The following is a 23862-nucleotide window of genomic DNA, read 5'->3' on the forward strand; positions in this document are numbered from 1 at the left end:
GTGACGTGAGTGTCCCACCTCAAGTCGTCTTGAAATGTAACTCCAAGACACTTGGCTACCTTGACAACTGTTAACTGGTGGCCGTTGATGTTGAGAACTGGAGGTGGTGGTGGGATGCGGGAAAAACAGATTACCATGGCTTTGCATTTGCCCGGATTGAGCTTCATGCTGTTGTCCTCAGTCCAACCTGAAAGATGGTCCAGATCGTCCTGTATGTTGGGTGGTTGGGACAGCAGTCGGGACTCAACAAGGTTGAGATCATCTACAAATGCCCAAGACGGAGAAGCTACAATGCTGGGTAGTTCGTTAACATGGGCTATGAAGACAATTGGTCCGAGCTTTGTGCCTTGAGCCAAGCCACACGTAAGACGCTTTGTGTGGGACAACGCCCCCCGGTATCTCGTTCTCTGAGTCCGTCCTTCATGGAAGCTGGCGATCCACGGAATTACTTCCGGCCGAACACCGATCTCAAGTAGATGCCTCATTGCCACTGTGTGGTCAACAAGGTCAAACGCCTTGCTGAAGTCAGTTAAAACCCATGTGCTGCAGGTCCCCTGCTTATCCGCAGTTCTGTACAGTTGATTTGCCAGATTAACTAAGCAATGAGTGGTTGAACGTCCCTTCAAACATCCAAACTGGCTAGTTGATATAGACCTGTTTATGTCCTGTAGAACCCAGGAAACGATGAAGTCCTCACAAACCTTCGCGAGGAGTGAGGTCAGGGAAACGGGTCGGAGTTGATCTATACTGGGTGGGCGGGTCTTGGGTAGAGGTACTACGACCGCTTCTTTCCACTGTTGTGGTACTACTCCCTCACGCAGCGAAGTGTTGAATATGTCAGTAAGGGGTGTAGATATTTCGTAGGCAAACTCTCGTATCAACTTGCCCGTTATTCCATCTGGGCCCGGCGATTTTGTCGTCTTAACTCTCAGCAGTTTGTGGTACACCTCCCACGGTTGTACGGTGGGGGGAGGGCAGGAAGGGAGGAATGCCGGGAGTTTGGACAGGTCCAGAGGGGGGAGCGACGTTGGGATGTCTGAAAACCTCGTGTTGATGATGTTTGCGATGTCGACGTTGTTTTCTGGGTCAACACCATCGACTGGTACCATCATGTCCTTTCTTTGAGTGCCTGTCAGAACTTTCAGTTCTTTGAACCAAGCGCGTGGGTTTTCTCTTTTCAACTTCTGAATTCTAGTACTGTAGAACAGTTTTCTTGCTCTCTTAATCGCTGTCTGGATCTTGTTACGGAGTGTTCGCCATACCACCCAGTTCTGTGCCTGAAACGCACGCTGTCGGGACTTGATCGCAGACTTGATCTTCGGGGACATCCACGGCTTGTCTTGTACGTGGGTTCTGATGGTCTTGTACGGAAAGTAGGTTTCTATTGCCTGATTTAAAGCTACATAGAGAGCGGAGGTTTTGCTTTGTGTTCCCTGTGCGCTCAACACCTCTTCCCAATGGTGTGTCGTAATCCACTGGCCGAAGGATCGGATGTTAGAGTCCTTCATTGGTCGTATCCTTCTCTTTGTGGTCTTGTTCACGACAGCCTGGTGTTTGGGATGGAGTAAAACAATGCTGTGATCGCTGCGCCCCAAGGGCGAGGTTACAGTGGGCGGGTGATAGAAAACATTCAAGTTGGTGATAATGAGGTCAAGAATAGCCTCGGATCGGGTTGGAACATTAACAATCTGTTGTAGACCATTGCCAGAGCACACCCCTCTCACATCAACATGGTTAAAATCACCCATTATCAAATAACCTGCATTATCATATCTGGTTCTTAGATCATCTACCGTATCTAACAGGTGTTGCCTTAAAGCGTCTTCACAAGAAGATTGTGGCGGTGAATATACAACACACACGATGATAGAGGAAATCTTTCTAGGTAAACGTTTTGGTCGTAACATCAGCCACATACATTCCAGTTCGTCTGGGACAATGATTGTTGTGATTTGTTGTGCAGCTATATCATCACTTACATACAGAGCGATACCACCACCACGTCTGTTTTCTCTAGATTTCACAAATACATTGTACCCATCTACCGCCCAATAGTCTGGGGGAGAGTCACTACTAAACCAGGTTTCAGACACTGCAGCTACCTGGACATTTTCACTTAACAACACAGAATGAAACTCATCCAACTTGTTTGCCAAAGAACGAGCGTTACATAACATTACAGATGGTACACCGATTTGGCGTGGACTACCTGATTTAGTTTTAGAGTTCTGAATGTTCGCAGATGGTTGAAGCGGTACTACCTGTCTTGGTCTGTTCATGACGCTCGCCGCTGTAGCTGTACAAGAAAGTCTATTGTCGATGGGCAGAGCAACGGGACAGTTTGTCGATCGGAATGCGCTTTGGTATGCTCTAGGTATGTGCGTAGGGGCGTGGTCAGCAGGTAGTCTTCTTGATGTCGCTGGGTTCGTTTCATCCAGTACAGGTTGAAATTCTCCGGCTGTTTTACATATGTGTGGGTGGAGCGGGTTTAAGCCGGGACTGAATGATCCATATTTGCATCTCAATGGTCTATTCCCAGTTACTGTAGGGATCCTTCTTATAAAATGCTTACCAGCTTTCGTCCCTCTTGGTCTGTTTCCTTGTTTCCAGAGTCCGAGGTTGAGAAGTTGGTTCTTGATTTCAGGACTGATCGGGGCAGATGTCTTCTTCAAACGCCACAAGTAATCCAAGGAGTACTGGAAAACAGCTCGTGACCGGGAAGCCATTGTGTTTGCCGGGATGGTGTCCAAGTGTTATATAAAAACGGTCCAAACTTAAAGAAATCGGGTCCAAACTTGCTCGGAAAGGTTCTGCACGGTCGCCGGAAACATTCATACATACAAGTTCCCACATACATAGACTAAAATCATAAAAACTTTGAGTATTGCACACATAGTTAAAGGAGCGGGTTTCGTGTGTGGCAGCCCCTATAAGCGCCACCTAGCTTTATGATTTTCCTTTTCTCATTTCTGTGATCAGTCAACTCAGTCACTTTTCACCTTTTTAATAGAATAAGTTGAAGATGTCTTTAACAAACCTCCCTTTCATTTTTCAGGTGCTCCTGGAGTCTGCACCTAAAAACCCCACAAACCCCTATGCAGCCTCCAAGGCAGCTGCGGAGTGTATTGTCATGTCCTACTGGGAAGGGTTCAAGGTCAGAGGGCATTGATTATGTAGTAGCTTTAGATAAGAGCTTTTCTATAACGATTGGAGAGGGGGAGTGTAGAACAAAGTTTGAAAAAAGGGTTTCATAAAGGGTCTATCAGATAGAGACTATTGACCCTTTTATTTGCAATATCAGAAAAGCTATACAGTTGTAGCTTATAATTTTGCTTCTTTTTCCACCAGGAAGTGCATGTATTTTATTCTCATTTGTCTACTTTGCTTGAGGTAATTTGGATTGATGAACATTATCTTAATATCACAAGAGATCAAAATTACCTGTTTTTTTCTTTTATCTTTTTTTTCAGTTCCCTGTGATCATAACAAGAGGTAATAATTCATACGGGCCTCATCAATTTCCAGAAAAGGTAAAGAAAAAGTTCTCTTCCAAAATCTTCAGTGTGACATTTTTGACTAGCATTTCAGACAAATGCACTTGACACTAATACTAATTTTGTCAGAAAAAAAATAAAAAGACTACGTAAGCTGAACTCACAGATTTAGAAAGTTTAAGTGTATTTACTTTAAGTTTCCTACCGGCTACATTCACTTAAAATGATTAAGCTGTTATTACTTGTAAAATATATATATATAACATTTAGGCAATAGAATAAAGTGTTATGTCTTATTAATAGCATATAGTAATGTTGTGTCTTACATTCAAGAATGAAACCTTTGGTGATTACAACTATGATATTTCAGGTCATTCCAAAGTTTGTGTCTTTGCTGCAAAGGGACAGAAAATGGTAAGAAATGATTTCTAAGTCATGATTCCTTTTTGAATCTCATATACTTATACAGAATGTAAAATGAATGCTATCTGAAATTAAACTAAATATTGCACAGAAAACTAAATGACTAGATCAGAACAAGAAAACCAATGATATGATCATATGACATAGAGTATACAAGCCAACATTGAGTCAGTGAAATTTGTTACTGTGTTCTGTTGAACTGTTAAACTGTAATTTCCAACACCTTACCCAAATTTTCACCCATCTAAACTCCAGTCTTTGTCAAGGAATGAGAAATCCACTGCTTCTGTTTCATCGTGGTATACAAATAGATCACATGACTTAGTGAACAGTGGATCATAAGTTGCAGAAAGTTGCTGTGTTGTTTCCTTAAGGATTTTATACATCGTTACTAATGATGGTCATTTCTTCAGCTGTGTCTATGGCAACAGCCAGCCGTTACGGAACTACCTTTACGTGACGGACGCGGCGGAAGCGTTCCTCACGATCCTGGAGAAAGGGCAGGATGGTGAAATCTACAACATCGGCACGGACTTCGCAATCTCCAATCTGGAGTTGGCCAAGCTCCTCATCAGAAAGGTTGTGCTAAATAAAAACTAGCCATGTTGTATTGTAGCCAGTAAGGCCAGGTTGACTTGATTAAATAGATGACATCTTCTTGGAACCCTAAAACTGATGTATGTATAAATATAGAATTGATGCTAACAGGCAAATGAAAAAAAAACAAAGTTTTGGCAAAAAAAAAATATTTTCATGTTTATACCCTAGCTTTATCTGTAATATTATGACTGTCATGCATGTTAAATGTTTCTTTTAATAAACTATGTTACATCAAGGATCATGCTTTCAAGAGGTAACATGCATCCAGGCATCCTTTGGATGCACTGTTGTAAAAATGATTAGAAATTGGACCCCCTACTTTTAGGCAAAAAAATCCTAGCTAAAAGCCTAGTATTCATACCAAAGATATCTGAAGTTGGTATAAATTTTCCATAAGATACAGAATAATATCAATGGATGTACTTCATTCCCACCACAGTTAAGACATGTGACTACAGAAGAAGAGGTGCAGAGGTGGATAGAGCACACACCAGATAGGTAAGCATATGTACATTTTTGTATATTGTATGTGGAGCAAATTTGAAGAGCTTAGCTCAAGAATTTTGAGTCTTACTGATAGGAAAAGAAATATTCTGTGATACTGCTATTTCCTTGATGCTGATTGGATGTCATCTGCAAGGTTTCCTGAATGTGTCTTATTCCATAATCTGATTGGATATCAACTCAGCAAAACAGCCTTGTCCTCAATGCTGATTGGTGGACTACTGCCGTGGCTTACACCAATTTTCCCTTGTCCTTGGTGCTGAATTGTTGGTTCTGCACACAGCTCTCCAAGACTTTATTGTCCTTGGTTCTGATTGGCTATCGTGAAAATTAACTTGGGAGTCTCAAACTCTTTTACTGGCTTAAATTGTTGTATAATGTTGTTTTGACGTAGTCCTGAAGATATCATTTCAGTCTGTATAAGCAAAACTGTTGTAGTAAGGTGTTAATTTTAGTCATAGTACAGTAAACGAAGGCACAGGAAGTCATACGGGAGCTATATTTTCCAGACCGTTCCATGACCAACAGTACCGCATTGACAGCACGAAACTCAAGCAGCTGGGCTGGGAGCCCAAGGTATCATGGGAAGAGGGGCTAGAAAGGACAAGTAAGTAGCAAATCTAAATTAATAGGTCTGTGTGGGATTTCAGAGATGTTTGTAAAATTGATGAGATGTTTTTTGTAATCATCCATTGTATCAATAAGGACATCACTCAATTTGAAAAACTAAGTATGAGCATTTTGTGCATGCGATTAAGATAAATGCTGAATGGATGGTGAAAAGAAAATCTGAGGGAGGAAAATGTTGAAAACATAAGGTTAGAAATTAACTGTGAACATGGCTGGAACTTTGTTGAATGTGTTATAATATAAAGAAAAAAATATATCTGCTTGACTTCCAGTTGCCTGGTATTCCAAGCACTTCCATAACTGGACAACAGCTGAACAGGCGCTACAACCCTTCAGCAATGGAACGTCCAAATATCAGAACTCTGCAAGTGCTGGACAATAACACAGAAATGTACTATTCTTATAGCTGTGTTTGTAACTATGAAGCTTTTGTAACTGAGAAAGATTTTATTCAGCACTAAGATACTTCTTACTTGCAGTGATTTTTATTTTTTGTCAAAGCTGCGGTGTTTACAACAATGATAAGATTTTTAAACCAAAGTGAAAGTACGTAAAAGTTTTAATAAGAAGCATCTAATTTATTCACCTAAAAACATGGTCAGAGTAACTGCTCATTTGAAGTCTATGTTCTAATTGATCAGTTGTTTTGTACCTAATTAAGTTAGGGTGTTGAGTAAAACAAAAACTGTGACTTATTTTTGGTGCCTTCATAACAAGAAAAAGCAGTGGCCTTGAACTGAGCTTGGTAAATTGCATTGTTAAGGTAAAGAAAGAATGTATGCTTCTAATTGAACTGAATATTATAGATAGATGTATGCATGTCATATTTCTAAGGGCTATAACATGTACATATATTTTTACTAAGCACAAACTTTATTATATGCTGCATTCCATTGAATAGTAACAAACATAGCACTAACATGTACATGTAAATGTGATGAATCACTGATGATGCATGTTTTTCAATATATTTTTATAAGGCTACACAATCACTACTTCTCAAATATTTTTGAGTATTGTTTTAGCAAGAAGATAACAAAAATTGAGGGTTGGGAGAAATACTTTCCCTAGTGTTGAGATTTTAGTTGTTTTTTTTTCTTTTCAAAATGTCGATTAGATTGCTGTGACCAAAGTCCTAGACTTGTACAGTTGCCTTTTTGCCTATCTTACATGTACTTTGTATTTCATTCTGTGTGTAACGTTACAGTGTCATAGAGTTTGTATCAGTGTTGGAGGTATGAATTGAGGTATTGTAAATCATCAAATGTTTGCGTTGGTTTTTCGATGGTCTTTCAGGTGACACTTTTGTAAGGTCACATGCTCTGAGCATTCTGATGAAAATCAGAGGAGTCTCCTTTTTTGGTGGAAAATGGATCATTTTTCCTAAGGTATAAATCGGCATATGTTGGACTATATTTGTACGATAATTAAACGTTTTTCGACTATTTATATTTCTATATCATATAGAGGCATATATATGTGTCTCTGTCTTTAGCTGAACAATACTGATCAAACATGGCAGTCAGTGATGGCAGACTTCACCCCTTCTTGCATGCAATGAATATGTCCATGACGTAATCTACCATAGACAGACATTAACAGGTACACGTGCTATTATATATAGCTAGCCAGGAATGTAAAGTGAATATCTATAAAAGACTTTTAAGAGATGCCGCTCTCTCGTTGAAGATAGATAACTACGTACATTGTGTCCACCCTGCTGCACTTAGACTCTATTCCGCTAAGGGCGTGATTTGACGATTCAATTATCGGCGCGAATACGGTGTGGCGTGATAGTTGCACCGGTAACGTCATGGTCACGTGTTCAGCCGTTGTCTTGTGCATTACCATGATGGCGGTTATGGAGCTGTCTGTGTAGCTCACCTGGTAACATTTCCGTGTTAACAACGAGGGCACCACGATCGTCCGACCAAAAATATCGGTGAGTAGGATTATTCTAACACCAATCGCTTCTCGTATTGACTTATACAGTGAACACTGCATGAATTACACATAGAAGCGTTGAGTCTTTCATTCTTTTAAAGGTAAGGCATTTTTCACTTGCACCCTGCACGTGCCGTGAATGTACAAAGCAAAAGGTTGATCCTTTCCAGCCCAAGACGTATTGTAGATCTGAGAAATTGCACGCGCCGACTGTTGATTTGGCTACTGTCTGGATATCTCGAGACAAAGGGTTTTGAAACAATGCGTGGGCCGGCGTGCCCGTGGATTGCATTATTAATGCACGTACGCTTGATTGATTTAGGCACAAAAAAGAAAATCGGAACGCGCCACGCCTACCGAAAAGAATAGTAAATTGTATATTGACATTGATCGTTGTGATAGACGTGATGCAAGTTTATTTTTAACGTTAGTTCACCTTTTTACGCGGGGTAACTTATATCCGTAGTATCTAAAAGAGGGGTATCTAGGGATATCAATTCGACGGACGGTGGTTCTAAACTGCAACATTTTTTAGAAATGCATTTTGAGACCGCCGTCCGTCGACATGATATGCCTGAATACCTTATTTTTAGATACAATATTATATAGGTCACCCCGATTTAGTTCAGCTAGCGTTAGGGCTGTTGAATAATGGAGTGTGCGACTTTAAACAATTCTGATCAGTTAAAATTAACGTGGGAAACTAAGGCCGGGTTTGCAAACGCGTTTGAGAGTCGACTCGCCTTCTTAACTTCTAAAATGACTTGTCTTGCGTCACCCTTCGAGGTGGCTAAAGTCACGACCAGTCCCTGGAAATGGGTATGGAGTACCCTAAAGGTATATTTACACAGTTGCGTGTCGACGACTCAAACACGCGTATAAAATCCATCCTAAGTGACCAAAAACTTTCAAGTATTTGTTTATCAGTCAACGATCAAATAGAAGTACAGAAACGCGACTCTAGTAATGTGCAAAGGTAGAGACATGACTCCAGTAATGTACAAAGGTTAATAGTTTGACGTAGAAAATTGCATCATCCTAATGTGTGAACGTGTTAAAGTTGTAATGGGTTGCTATGTTTGAATTTACAACACGTGATTCTTTCATACCTTGCTAAGCCCGGCCCGTATTAGCATGCATGACACGTCAACGTATACATTGGGTCAGTCTTTTACAGAATGTTACAAAATGTTAAATGTATGAGACATTTAATACAGGAAAATTGTTCTGAAACACTCCTTACTGCAAACACCACACATTGTCGCCTCATATGCAAAATTAAAGTTTAAAATCCTACATAAACCACACGCCATTGGCATGTTCATATTAATGAAGGAAGACCTTTACTGCACATTTTTGCCCCACTGGGCTAAGTACAGGTCACACGGTAACAATCAAATATACTACGGTAACAATGGGAACAATCCTACACATCTATATATGCAGATGTGCTAGTCTCCAAGAAGACCCAACGGTGCCTTAGAGATATTATCGAAGCTGGTAAAGGAGTATAGCCGGCCAAAGGGAGATATCCGGCTAAGGGAGTCAAACGGGCACCTGGTGCCGTTATACATGTCCCTTGCCAACTTTGATACTATTTCTAAGGCACCGTAGGGTCTGCTTGGAGACTAGATGTGCGTCTAATCTAATCTATTGTAAGGCATTCGACTTCCTCTCGCTTCTTGGTAATTGCATAAATGTAGCTAGCTGTATGGTTGGTTCGAGTTGGTTTATCAAAAGCTGATCAGGAATATAAATTTCTATTTCAGGTATCTGAAGTGGGGATATTTACTTAACACATGGTCAAATATGCTCCTATCGCTATACAGTCAAAGACGTGTACGACTGATCTTTCAACCGTTCGAGTGGGGTACCCGTTACGTAAGTCATGTGGCTGACAAAACAAGAAAGCTTTTAAAAAAAGCTGGCCGGGGCGCATTTGGAAGGACTACCTCAAAATTTCATGTTGTGTTCCAGTAAAATGTGCATCATTATTAAACTAGAAGTTTATATCTAAAATCTATGGGAAGTTGGCTGGAAACCTTTGTTCACTGGTATAATTGGATTTTCCGGCGTACTTTTGTGGGCGGAATTGTATCCCTTGTGTGCGCTGTGTGCCGGATATAAAAATCGTAAAAGAAACTCCGGTGCGAGACCACAGCCAAAGGCGGGAAGAGGTCCCGGATGTGCATTGTCGTTCATAATGTGTATACCAGTAGGTTCAACTGATAAGAAAACATTTTCTGCTTGTACTGGGACAACCTCAAAATTGCATGTTGTGTTCCAGTTAAGTTGTTGCAAGAATGAAACTAGATTGCTGTTTGAACTGTGCATGCTTAAAGTAGAAGTGCCATGGCTATCTGGCAATGCTGTTATGGGACTTCTGGCATGTGAGTCATAAACAAAATACTTGTTATCAGCGTGCAACAATGCTACTGTTGAACCAGTTATTCCATGTGCTGTTATGAAAAGACAAGTGTTGGATTCAGCAAATGCTGCTTCTAGGGCTTTCTTTAAGGTGTAATAAGGATAGACTGCTTCTGTGGCAAATATGTCTCCAGTGTAAGACTCTTTTATTGATACACGTACAGTATTGTTGTAAAGTTGCAAATAGTCTGGAATATCATCAACGGAGAGGAACTCCACACCAGATCTTAGTGATGGTTTTATGTAGGTGTATAGTGCATCTCCTTGAAAAAGTACACCATCAAGGTCTGTACTTGTCCAGGTAATTGCTTGTCTGCAAGTACTGTGGTTAACAACTGCCATTAAAGCATTTGCAGTGCATTGTTTGCCTCTATTATCTCCACTGAAAATGATGTCACCTTGGTGGTATTTTCCCGATAAAATAGATTCACACATTGTTCACAATATATGTGTTCTTTGCTTGACTTTATTTGCACAATGCACAGTGCTCAGTGGCACGATTGAGTCTGGTGTGTGCAAAATGCACAGTGCTCAATGGCACGATTGGTCTGGTGTGTGCAAAATGCACAGTGCTCAATGGCACGATAGGTCTGGTGTGTGCAAAATGCACAGTGCTCAATGGCACGATAGGTCTGGTGTGTGCAAAATGCACAGTGCTCAGTGGCACAATTGGTCTGGTGTGTGCAAAATGCAGTGCTCAGTGGCACGATTGAGTCTGGTATGTGCAAAATGCACAGTGATCAATGATCTGTTAATAGGTCTCAAGGTCTAATTTGGTTGGATCAAGGACTCTCTTTCAAACCTCTTTGGTTGGATGCAAAATGTAATGCGTAGATTTCAGCAGAAGAAGTATAAATGTGTACTGTGTAAAATCTTATTGAGTACAGACTTTTGCTAGCTGTAAGTTTCTGTATATTACTGTGTCACTTGTATATATAGCAGAGAACAGTCTAAGGCGTCACTGAAACAGAAAGAAAATATTGTCTTGATCACATAACATCTTACTAGTACCAACAAAAAGCAAAAATCTACAAAAGTTCAGGTGTGACATCTTGCCAACTGCTTTGCTGATTGTTTAACAGTTAGCTACAATCCGTTGTTTTCTACTATTCTTTGGAAATGTATGTTTTAATGTATTAGAATCCGATCCATCTTTTCAACTTGTACGATATTTTTACAATCAAAAATGCCCTGCATAATGCCTCGCATCGGCTCAAGCACAGTGCACCATTAAACTATCTAAATTCTCGTCAATCCCCACACACTGGTTTTACTAAAAAAACTATATACCGTTCCTTGGAAATATGTTTCAATGTGTCCGAATTCATGATCACTATCTTTTCAAATTGTACGTTACTCTTACGATCGAAAATGTCCTGCAGGACCTCCTGCAGCTGCATATATAGACGCACGCCCCCCTCCCACCCGCACGTAAACTGTTCCAATCGTTGCACAATAAACTTGACTGTATACCCTCCACAAAATCTTTCGTCAAATGTCGTGCTCATTTTACTCACATGACACTACGCCTTAGAATGTAATGTTATATTTTAATACATCCGAATTCCAGAAAGATAACTTTACAAACTGTACCAATTTCTGTACGATAAAAATCTCACCTCCTCCGCACCGTCAACGCCCGTGAGGGTATTTACCGGAATAACCCGAAATGACCCGGAATAACCCGGAATAACCGTAATATTTCTTGTTCCCATGGCCATATATACATTATTTTATGCCAAAATATTGCATTCTGCGATCTTAACTTATCAAAGCACACTGTATTTCGGTAGCTTTCATCCTTTATTAAGGTTATTCCGGGTTATTCCGGGTTATTCCGGGTTATTCCGCTAAATACCCGGACCCGTCAACGCTATCGCAAAATGAACCGTGCGATTTAACGACAACTCCTCAAATGTTACATGACCAGTGTTTTACTGCAAATCAAGAAACATTTTCCTTTCCTAGACTTTGCTAATGAGCGCTGCAATGTTTTCTGTACGAGTAGAGGTCATGGATAAACAGTATTCTTACAACGTTTATTTGAAGGGCTAAGAAGGGCTGAGAATTGTCGTAAAAACGCACGGTACATTGCGTTTATTTGAAGGGCTGAGAAGGGCTGAGAATTGTCGTAAAAACGCACGGTACATTTTGCGACCATAGCAGACCCATCCAAGGACGAACCATTAAACCGGGGACAAAGCCGGGCGCCTGCGGCGCCCCGGCAAAAATCGATATTGTACGGAGTGATGGAAAAGTACGCCTTTCTCCAAAGTGTAGTAATCAGTCTTATAATGTTCCTTCGGCTTTTTGCTTTATGATGTAGTAACGAATGTTGAAATCTTATAGATTTTTGAGCATTTGAGCCGTTTTGATGACCTCAGTGCATATAATGGAACATTATAATTTTTTGTAAAGGGCGCACGTAGAACCGGTCATTTACACTTTATCTGACATGAGGTCAACGTTCGCGCGGATGTACGACCATTGACCGCTCCATTTGGCATTCGGTTTAACGGCAGCAAACGTGACAGGGCATTAAATATTCGTGGGGCACTCGCGGACGTATCGTGCAACATTCTGTAGTCCAATGACAGAGAAGTCCTACCAAAGCTTCAGTGAAAACAGGGTGACCAAAGAAAATCGTATTCAAAAGTAGTATGCGCCTCAAGTAGTATGCGCCTCGGATCTGAGCAACGAATTGTCCGGGCGTCACGGAAATATATTTATACTTTATAGGAGTACATTATATATCTTTGTTATCACTGTAGTCGGGCACTTATATTGGTAACGTATTAATATGTACGTAATCTGACGTCACCTAGGTTTTAAATCTTTAAAATCCGTGAACGCGATAAAGTCACTACTCACAATAGCAGGCGATTTACAGTCAAAATGCCGTCATCTCTATTGTTATAAAAGAGTGATTCATTCCATTCTTTTCATTTCAAATTAGCTTCAATGTTTCAGGAGACAGTGTTCCCTCGGATTTAAATGGTATCCATGAAGTCCTTGGGTTTTGTTTGGTATGATTCGGTCCAGGGATCTAACTCTCGATCTACTGCATGCAAAGTGCGCCCTCTACCAGCCATTGGGCCACGTTGATTTGATTATATGGATGACATCCGCGCTCGCACGATTTTTCGGCCATTTCAACAACAACAAAAAGTTTTCGACCACACAATAAATTGTGCAAAGCAGCTGTAAAATGAGCACAAATGTTCCGTAGATTGAAATCAAAAGTATCAGAAAACAGATAACTAATGCCATAGAATGCCAAAATGAATCTAAAGTCAAAGAATAAGTCTTTTTTATAAGATGTGAAAGGACAGAAAGAAGAAAAAAAATCTATTGTTGCAATTGGTTGGGGGAGGTACCAGTACAGAAAATTCAGGTCCAAAGGATCATTTCCAGGTCCAGACATGAACCTGGACCTGATTGTCTGTGGAAACTTGAGAACTGGCAATACTCAAAACAATGGCAATTGGTCAATTTTGCTACAAAGGAATCTGTTTGGTGGATTATTGGACTCCCACTGCATTTTAAAATCCCATCTCCATGTAATAAACTTAATTAAGGCTAACTGTCTCTGTACCTTTGACTGTAGAAACTTGGTGCAATTGACTATAAACTCTACTTGACTTCGCTCTTGTTGTCTTCTTGGTCCCCCGGTTAGACCCGAAATGGCTGCCGACATTGTGTGTCCATTTTGTAATTGGCGAAACCTGTTCCTCTGATTTTTTTTTCAGGTCTGTTTTTTTTCGGATTGGTCCAAGAAGAAAAAAATGTTTTGCACCCGTATGATGTACTGGTCCCTACACCTAACTGTCGGTATACCATACTATGTATGTTTAGTCCTATGTTCAACCTTCCTGGCCACTTTGATTTCATACTGAAGGCAACTTTTTTGGGGGGGCCAAACTTTTTTTTTATTCGCTCGCTCGCATCAGTTTTGGAGTTCCCGGAGGATGTCATCCATATAATCAAATCAACATGGCATTGCTGTTACTGAATCACAACAATTAATTTTCAGTACAAACTGCTAGTTATCCAACTGATTTGGCTCTGAGTTTCTGATAAGCTAATAATGCAGAATTTATAGCACCCAAACCCTTTAAAAGTTTCATTTCTTTAGAATTAAAAGTTGATTCCTGTTTGTTTCAGAAATAAAAGCCTTCATAAAAATGCCACCGCAAGAGGAAGAGAAGATAACAGCTAGCAACGGAGTGCCCCCACGTGACCGACTGGTGACGTGGGCCGAGGTCCGTTCCCATGACAACAAGCACGACCTGTGGTTCGTCATTGATGGCATGGTCTATGACGTCACTAACTGGTCCAAACGTCACCCGGGAGGAGCCAAGATCCTGAGTCACTACGCTGGACAGGATGCCTCCGTAAGTTGTGAAACCAACTACGTATTCGCTTCACGTGATTTTAATCCAGTTCAGCGTCCGCCATGTTGGATGATTAAAGATATGTGAGGTCATGTTGTAAAGAATGTTCGAAAACAACCGACTGTTCTCGGACCTACTAACATGTTCTTTTTTATGCCATTGCTTCTTCCATGAACACCACGCTATAACATAGTATAAGTGATTCATGTGTCAGCTGAGAACAACAAGGGTTTATCCCTACGTCACATTTTCAAACCGGAGCTTTCGAGAACGAAAAGTATGCTATAAAGACACCAAACTACACAGAACGTAAATAGAATAGTCGTGGGCATTATTTGCGTATATTTCTACGTCTGCATTTCGATTTTTCATGTCCCGGTCTGGAAATGAAAATGTGACATTTGCCCTAAAGAGCGATACATCTGAATTTCATGTTCACGTGCTGTTTGATTCTTGTTTCGCTAGGAGGCGTGGCTTTCCTTCCACAACGACAAGGCAACGGTGAGGAAGTACATGAAGCCGTTATGTATCGGGAGGTTGGAAGACGGGGGTCCGAAGGAAGCGGAACAGATCAAAAAGGACTTCCGTGAGCTGAGAGAGACAGTGGACAAAATGGTGAGATATAGTCATGTGAATATGGCCTTCGACACAAGTTTGTGTTTTAGGGTCCATGTGTACGTCTCCCGGATTGTTTGTTTGTTTGTTTGTTTGTTTGCATGCATATGCACAGTATAACTCGAGAAGTTTGTGGGTCTTGATGATATTTGGTATGCTGTTGGGTGTAAGTGAGATGGAGAAAGAATCAGATTTTGGGCCCTCCAGTGGCTTTCATTGGTACTGTAGTAGAGCTTCCGTTCTTTCTACCTCTTGTGTCGTGCAGACATATTACATGTATGGTAATGATTTTAGTGCGAGAGATAGCTCTTGTGCTTGTTTAAAAGACATTTCTGTGAGAACGCCAGTGGGTTTCATGATGGTTGTTTGTTTTTGTACTTTTCAGGGGTTGTTCAAGCCCAGCTACACCTTCTTTGGCGTGCACCTAGCCCACATCGTCCTCCTTGACGTGCTGGCGTACCTCATCATCGCTCACTACGGGGCAGGGTGGGTGCCGGTCGTCTTAGCCAGTATTGCCCTCGCAATATCCCAGGTAAAAGATTCGTAAGAAACTTGATACGGTTTTTATAGTGGACAGACTTGCGCTGTCACCTTTATCCCCGGGGTAACCTATGTCTGTTGTTTCTAAAAACATTTTTTTAGTATTTAGGGATATCAAGTCAACGGACAGTGGTTTAAAAAATTAAATATTGTCAAAATATTGCACTTCAAAACCACCGTACTTGATATACCTAAATACCTTTTTTTTCCAAATAATGGATATAGGTCACCCCGCGGATAAAGGTGAACTAGTACTATCAACACGTTTTACGTACGGAATTTTACTGTCGTTTGTATCTATATCGATAGGTTTTTCTTCATACTTATGTGCTGCAGTTATTTCTAAAATGTTCATTAATTTCTAATCTGTCACCTTAATATCCATAGATACCATGTTTTTAAAACAGAGGATATAGGTTACCACGTGAATGAAGGTAAACCAGCTGTATTTACCGTATATCATTGTCGTAAGTCACACGTTTCTGTTACCGCTACTGAAACATCGACGTTATTATTTTTTTGTAGAATAATCGACTTTCTTTGTCTCCAGACCCAGGCAGGCTGGCTACAGCATGACTTCGGCCACTTGTCTGTCTTCAAGACGAAGTGGATGGACAACTTAGCCCATCAAGTGGTCATCGGGCTCTTAAAGGTGCGATGGAACTGTGTCCTCCCCCAAAATCCTAAATTATATCATCTTTGCTGTGTATGATCGGTAGCTGCCAAATGCATTTGCGTTGCAAGTTTTGAATATATTGTCCAAAATGTGCACAAAACTCTACACATTTGGGACCGCATTCTAAAATTCATATATAAAGTATACCCCTGTACGTTCAGGACCGCATTGGAAACGCCACATAAAATACTTCAAGCTTGGGAACGCATCTGTGAGCAGCGACACCTATAGCTGCAGTACAATGTGAGCCAGTCAGAATTGCCCCAAGGAAGGTGACAGGCGGTCACCGAATCGTCGTTGTGAATAAAGCAAGGGGTTGTGAAAAAAGAGTCTCTTTACCCAGTGAATTACCAAGCTGATTAAACTATTCACGGATCAAAAATGTACAATGATGTGCAACGCACAATGTACAATGATGTCTGTTCTAACTGTTGTTTTATATCGTTGGTCACACAGGGGGCGTCATCCGCTTGGTGGAAGAATCAACACTACCAACATCACGCCAAGCCTAACGTGGTGAGTTGGACCTACAATTATATCCTGTATATCATAGATAGAAAATTCATATGTATACGTACTGATTCATGTGCAGGTAAAAATTGGAAACTGTATATTACGCTTTATCGTCGCGATCAACAAAAAATGATCAACTGGTCAACTAAACACACGCGCGTGTTCTACCGAAAACGCAACGTTCTAGCGAAGGTTACTTGATAACATTGAATCTTGTTCATAGTACGAGTAACGTTTGATGATTACAGATCCATAAGGACCCGGATATTCGCGTGGAGCGTGTTTTCGTTGTTGGTGACGTCATGCCCGTGGAGGTGGCGATGAAGAACAAGAAGAGCGCCCCGTACAACTGGCAACATCTCTACTACATGGGTAAGTCACAGTCTGCTACACAACTGGCAACATCTCTACTACATGGGTAAGTCACGGTCTGCCGTACAACTGGCAACATCTCTACTACATGGGTAAGTCACAGTCTGCTGCACAACTGGCAACATCTCTACTACATGGGTAAGTCACGGTCTGCCGTACAACTGGCAACATCTCTACTACATGGGAAAGTCACAGTCCGCCGTACAACTGGCAACATCTCTACTACATGGGTAAGTCACAGTCTGCCGTACAACTGGCAACATCGATCTCTACTACCGATGGGTAAGACACAGACTGCCGTACAACTGGCAACATCAGATCTACTACATGGGTAAGTCACAGACTGTCGTAAAACTGGCAACATCTCTACTACATGGGTAAGTCACAGTCTGCCGTACAACTGGCAACATCTCTACTACATGGGTAAGTCACGGTCTGCCATGCAACTGGTAACATCTCTACTACATGGGTAAGTCAAAGTCTGCCGTACAACTGGTAACATCTCTACTACATGGGTAAGTCACAGTCTGCCGTACAACTGGCAACATCTCTACTAGAGATGTACAAGTAACTACTATCGCTAGGTGGCGTCGCGACAGGAATGTCGTACCAAGTGTGACTGACGTGTGTGTTTGTCTCTCACAGTCCTGACGGTGGCGCTGGTGCCCGTCTACTACCATATCATGGTGTACCGCTTCATCTTCACACGGCAGAAGTGGCATGTACGTAAATTTACTATCTTCCACATTCATAAAATAAACCACTCGTATAAGATGAATTTCGTGTCTTAAAATTGTGTACCGATACCACACAATTCGTAAGTGTTACGCTCGCTCTTTAATGTATCATGTCGATATTTAATACATATAGAAAGCTACAGTGACTATGATTTATAGACATATAATGGGTCTGAAAAATGTAAAACATACACACATATGCGTATAGATCGATACAACACAAACATCAGTTAAAATGGGTTTCTTATAGTGCTTAATTTGATACCCATCTCATGTACAAGTCCTAGTGATATTCCCATTTTACCACAGGAGCTCGTGTTGGCGGTTTTGTTTCCCGTCATCTTCGTCACATCTTTCTACCCGCACGTGGGACTGACGAAAACCATCGCGATGTATGTATTGATGAGGTACGTTACATCCCTATTAGAATGAGGAAATTTTGGTACGCCCTTCTAGCATCGTCAGCTATAAAAACGAATCATGAAACTACTTTACGTTCGTACAACTAGAAATCAGTCATTCATTACTTATCAATCAATTTTTTGCTTGCATCATTACTTAGGCGAATGGGAAAAGCGAAAACGTTTTCTCTTGTTTGTTTGCCTACACGTAATGCTACGTTGCAAAATCACACTCTTGCAGGGCTATAGAGAGCCAGTGGTTCACCTGGGCTACACAGATGAGCCACATCCCCATGGACATAGACAAGGACAAGGACAAAGCCTGGGTTACCATGCAGGTATGTACGCGCATCTGGCGTCCTTTTGCATACTTTTTCACCAATGTTTCATATGTACAGCACAAGGTTCAGCAAAGGTACTTCAGCACTAAGGACAGGGAAGGTCCTTCAGCACTATGGACAGGGAAGGTCCTTCAGCACTAAGGACAGGGAAGGTCCTTCAGCACTATGGACAGGGAAGGTTCTTCAGCACTAAGGACAGGGAAGGTCCTTCAGCACTAAGGACAGGGAAGGTCCTTCAGCACTAAGGACAGGGAGGTCCTTCAGTACTAAGGACAGGGAAGGTCCTTTAGCACCAAGGACAGGGAAGGTTCTTCAGCACTAAGGACAGGGAGGTCCTTCAGTACTAAGGACAGGGAAGGTTCTTCAGCCCTAAGGACAGGGAAGGTCCTTCAGCATTAAGGACAGGGGTGGTCCTTCAGCACTTATCATAGATGCTACACTCTGCACTCATTTTTACTGAAATCATGTTCTCGACCGTAGTTGTCGTATCCTAAAGTCAATGAATAGTATCGAAATACACAATATAATCTATATCATCTTGACGGAAGCTCTATCATATAACTGTCTTTGCACGTCCTTACGTACACGTTGATAGGTTGAACTTTACTCTTTGCTTATATTCATAACCGTTAGACTTATAAATTGTAATCATAAGTATAGGATACGATTCCATAAAAAATGGAATGATAGTTCATGTTATAAGTTAATTATGAGATAGTATACATATCAAGTCTCTGTTGTCTCCTATTGTAGATGCATGCTACCTGCAACGTTGAGAAGAGTCACTTCAACGACTGGTTCACCGGACATCTCAACTTCCAAATCGAGCATCAGTAAGTACAACATTTATTTCTCTTACCGTTAAATTTTCACTGTCAGTCTCTGTATATTTTGGAATCACCACAGGTATGACACGAAAATGTTGTCTTTTGATATTAGCATATCTCGAACAGAAATATGATTATGAACCTTTTTGTTATAATGGTTTTATATAATTCTACCTATATTTCAGCCTGTTTCCGACCATGCCACGTCACAACCTGTACAAGGCGACCCCTCTGGTGCAGTCCCTCTGCAAGAAGCACGGGCTGGAGTACACAATCAAGCCGCTAGGGGAGGCACTCATCGATATCCTGAGGTAAGAGAAGCTTTCAAGTCAAGTAAAACCAAAGGCAAAAACGCTAAATATTTTTTCTTCAAAAATCTGGAGCTATCATGGCATTTGTTATTCTCTTTGCAGCAAGACGTCTTTCATTGGTCATCTTGAAACGTCTTTCTTGGTCGAATTGTGAAGAAGAATATTTAACTGCACAAAGAATTGGACTTCCTCATGATCTATAGCTATTGTATTTGTAATTCTCTTGGCAGCAAAATATTTGTATTGGTCATCTTGAAAGTTCTTCTGTGTCGGTAGAATACATTATGCAGAAGTATCTTCAAATGCAATTTTTAACTGAGTTTATTTCCCGACAAAGACGGGTTGAAAACGTCAATTTTTGTAATCGAAAATGCTGCTTAAAATCCGTCTCTATAAACCTCGTGATGCTGCCTACATTCATGGCATATCTTATCTTTATTTTCAGGAGCCTGAAGAAATCCGGACAACTCTGGCAAGAGACCCATTCCCACACCTGGCTCCATGGTTAACAACTTTAACAAACATCTGTTTGTGACTCTTACGCAGCCGTTTGAGTTTACAAACAGAAACGTACTGATGATGAATATAATACATTTGGTATGTTTGAAAACGTTCATAGTTCCAACAAGCATCTTTAAACATAGATGAAAATTACTTGGAAACAACGAACTAAGAGAATAGCTACAGACACCAATGATGAATGGATTGAATAATTGCTCCATTTCAATGGTCGCATCTATCTTTTTCTCTACACCAAAAAGTGTGTGTGTTAGTAGAACGGTCCCACAGTCATGGACTATAAATGAGTATGCCAATTTGCTGAAATGCATTAGATTAGATTAGATTATTTCTTTTTTCTTGCGTACCCCCATATAGCCCCTTCAGGGGCAAAGTTGCTGTGGGTGAGGAATTTGGGCGACAGGCCTCCAGTCTAGCTCGGAATGACACAAATGTTGGGGGTGTTACAAAATTAACTACTACATTTACCAACAGATGATTCCCAGTTTAATTTAAGTGAGATACGTTATAGTACAAAATACCCTGGTGCTTACAAAGGACTTCGTAATCTCTACACTTAAAAATGGCTTCAGTAAAAAGTGGCACACAATCAATTATAGCAAAATTTAAAGAGTGAGAGGGAGAGAAAGACCGTTACTGAAATTTTGAATAGTGAGAGGGAGAGAATAAAGACCGTTACTGAAAATCTAAATACAATAGTACACATAATACGTTGTATTAACAATCCTATTTCATTCTCTCATGACAAGACATTGTATAAAAACATAAAATGACTTAGATAAGATGGGTAAGAAAAGTAATAATAGTTACACTGGACATATGCATTTGTCGTCATTGCACACACAAAAATTGATGAAATATACAGCATTATGTATTAGTGGTGTACTTAATCAACACTTGACGGAGATAAAACAAGAAAATATATCTTCACAGATGATAGCCACTTTTCGAGGTTAACAATTTTGTGGATGTTGAACCATGTTAAAGCAATCATATGAAAGAAAAAAACTCTAAAACAATAAGTTTATAAATCGATTATTTATTCATTCTGTACATACAGTCTAGTGCGAATTACACAAATGGTCTATTTCAGAGCAAATTATTGTAACTATCATCCATGGGTTGCTACAAAATATGGGCAAAAATAGTACATGTATTTGACAAATCCCTCACATTAGTGCATTGTTTACTTGTCATTTTCATTGAACAAACAGCAGTAAGATATCTTGGGCGTTACGAACGATTGTCATTTATTGATAATCCAAATCCCACAATTTCCTATGTACGCAGGAGTAAGGACATTACATTGTGTCCTCGGTAAGAGTGGTCGGCAACTGGTTCATGGAAATTAGTCGGAATATCAGGAAGCCCTCAGGCTCTTCCCAGCCTAGGGCCCGGACATCTCCCCATCTGCAGCATAAATCATCACGTTTGTGACGTAACAGTAAGGTATATAGAGAACCAACATTTGTAGATGAGTGCAGAGAGGGACACTTTCTTCCCACAGACAACTGCTAAATCTTTGCCTCCCCGAAGACCCGTGTGAACAGGTTAGTGTCAAGCCCTGCAAAAAGTTACAAACCTGCATATGGATTGAGTCAGTAATGATTCGTTGTACCTGGGAATAGGTCGTGGTAGAGAATCCGAACCGAGAGCGCTGGGTGATCAAGCTATGTCGTCCACTCCATATGATCATATTACCTGTATGTAGAACCTTCTCATTGACGAACTTGGACAAGAGGTGGGTGTAGTTGTAGTGATGGCTCTCAGGAAAGAACTTGTCGTAGCCACGTTTCCTTGGCTGATGCTGGTGATTGCTTGCACAGCTGACCCCTGCCTTCCTCCCTCGTGTCACAGAGGTGACTGGTTGGCATGTTTGCATCACGGTATGGGAATGCACTACCGGTCTTCAGAAGGCACATGTATCTTGTGTAATTACGTCCAGGGAAACAGCGTGGTCCCTAGTCGTGATGGTGCAGCATTCTGCCAGATTGACACAGCTCTCGCAATAAGACGCCATCCATTCGGCGTTCTATTAGCAGAGAAAGTAAAGTCATTCGCCCTCCCTTTAGTAGAGACTTTGGTTCTGATAGAGGATGAAATCACAGACGTGGAGAAAGGCTCTCTGAGTGGGTTTTCTCGTCTGAAGAAGTTGGAGCTGGGCTACAATAGGTTGACTCATGTCAAACAGCATTGGTTCACTGGCATGGAGAAGATCAGCTTTCTAGGCTTATCGAATAACAAAATAGCAAAGATTGACCCAGGGTGCTTCAGAAACATACGTTTGCTTATAGAGCTGAACCTAGAGAACAACTCGTTACATGTTGTAGACCATGACTGGTTCCTCGGATTTGCCAAGATGGCGTACCGGCTGTACTTGGGGGGAAATGACATTGCAAGTCTTCCTAGAAGCGCATTCAAAGATATGTTTCTGGATCAATTGTACCTGCAGAGAAATGCACTGTCTTGTCTAGATTGGGGGCTATGGTTGGATCCGAAGTTTGAAGTTTTCTATGTCAGCGGTGACAGGTTGATGACAGTCTTTGATGAAACGCCATATAGAATGGTATGGAGCCTTGCCATACATAAAACAGGCATTACAGACAAGATCATCATCACTATGGAAGTGACAGACTTCTATCTCTGTGTCATAAGTAATACACAGAATGAGAAGTCCCTTGTGTGGAAGTTTGATTCAGTAAAGAGCGTACCACGCTACAGATCAATGGAGTTTGCTGATCTCTGCGCTGGGTCCGACAGAGATCCGCAAAAGATCATCAGTTTTCCCCGGTTTGTTGTCATCGCTACCGATGCTCCCCCCGACGAGCTTGCCCTACACTATCCCGATAAGTGCAGACAAGCGTGGAAACACAATGCCGGTATTACGGTGGCCTTCAAGGATAACTCAGCCGTACAACTGGTTTCTATGGGTGTAAGAAACACAAGCATTACAGATATTGCCATAATTTTTGACAACACAAAGGACACAAAGACAGCCGGCACCCATGCAAGCACCGACTACACTAAGAACATATCCTGCATGGTGCTCTCCAAACGTAGCCCATTTCCCGTGTCCTTCAAAATTTTTCCAGTCCAAAGAAAGCTCCAGCAGGCATGTCCAGGGCACAGAAATGACACAGAACAAGTTAGCTCTCTGACAGAAGTTCCGGATGAAGTATCTCAAAGTTTTGAAGACCACAAACCTTCGACACCGGTAGTCCAAACCACACTAATGTCATTGGTAACTACGTCTACATTGCAGGTCACTACATTCGACCAAAACAGATCAACACCAAAGCCTAATATTATCCCAGTTGTTGTCTCAATAGTGGGGATTCTATCCCTGATACTCTTGGTAGCCTTTTTGCTGAAGATATGCCTACCACATGTACGAAACGACGCCTTACAGAACAACATTGCTACCGGTGATATACAAGGACGGAGTCAACCAGGTCTTGTTTCGTGCACGGCAATGTCTTCAGGTCTATGTGCGATTACATTCATTGACGATGATCTCCCACACACATACTGCGAGATCCCAGATCATCTTGCCGCTGCCCAGCGATCCCTACCTGCCTTCCCGCATACGTGTAG

At 41.2% G+C, this 23862-nt stretch overlaps 2 protein-coding genes across 2 annotated transcripts in view; both read left to right on the forward strand.

Moving 5' to 3' along the window:
- The window catches only part of LOC118428223 (dTDP-D-glucose 4,6-dehydratase-like), a 12749-nt gene extending 5156 nt beyond the window's left edge, over window positions 1-7593 (forward strand). Inside the window, exons 6-12 of the mRNA XM_035838231.1 lie at window positions 3056-3154; window positions 3471-3530; window positions 3865-3908; window positions 4331-4496; window positions 4957-5015; window positions 5531-5628; window positions 5924-7593. Coding sequence (XP_035694124.1) covers window positions 3056-3154; window positions 3471-3530; window positions 3865-3908; window positions 4331-4496; window positions 4957-5015; window positions 5531-5628; window positions 5924-6033 — 636 coding nt within the window. The 3' untranslated portion in view covers window positions 6034-7593. The remainder of the gene's footprint in view (window positions 1-3055; window positions 3155-3470; window positions 3531-3864; window positions 3909-4330; window positions 4497-4956; window positions 5016-5530; window positions 5629-5923) is intronic.
- On the forward strand, window positions 7435-21268 carry LOC118428221 (acyl-CoA 6-desaturase-like). The gene is made up of 13 exons (XM_035838229.1): window positions 7435-7593; window positions 14187-14416; window positions 14882-15031; window positions 15417-15563; window positions 16122-16223; window positions 16704-16763; window positions 17009-17132; window positions 17778-17854; window positions 18179-18276; window positions 18512-18608; window positions 19365-19444; window positions 19624-19749; window positions 20195-21268. The coding sequence occupies exons 2-13, from the start codon at window positions 14207-14209 to the stop codon at window positions 20256-20258; spliced, it is 1335 nt and encodes a 444-aa protein (XP_035694122.1). The 5' UTR covers window positions 7435-7593; window positions 14187-14206; the 3' UTR covers window positions 20259-21268.
- Window positions 21269-23862: the final 2594 nt, after the last annotated feature.

Source organism: Branchiostoma floridae, chromosome 12 (assembly GCF_000003815.2).
Source record: "Branchiostoma floridae strain S238N-H82 chromosome 12, Bfl_VNyyK, whole genome shotgun sequence".
Taxonomy (NCBI): domain Eukaryota; kingdom Metazoa; phylum Chordata; class Leptocardii; order Amphioxiformes; family Branchiostomatidae; genus Branchiostoma; species Branchiostoma floridae.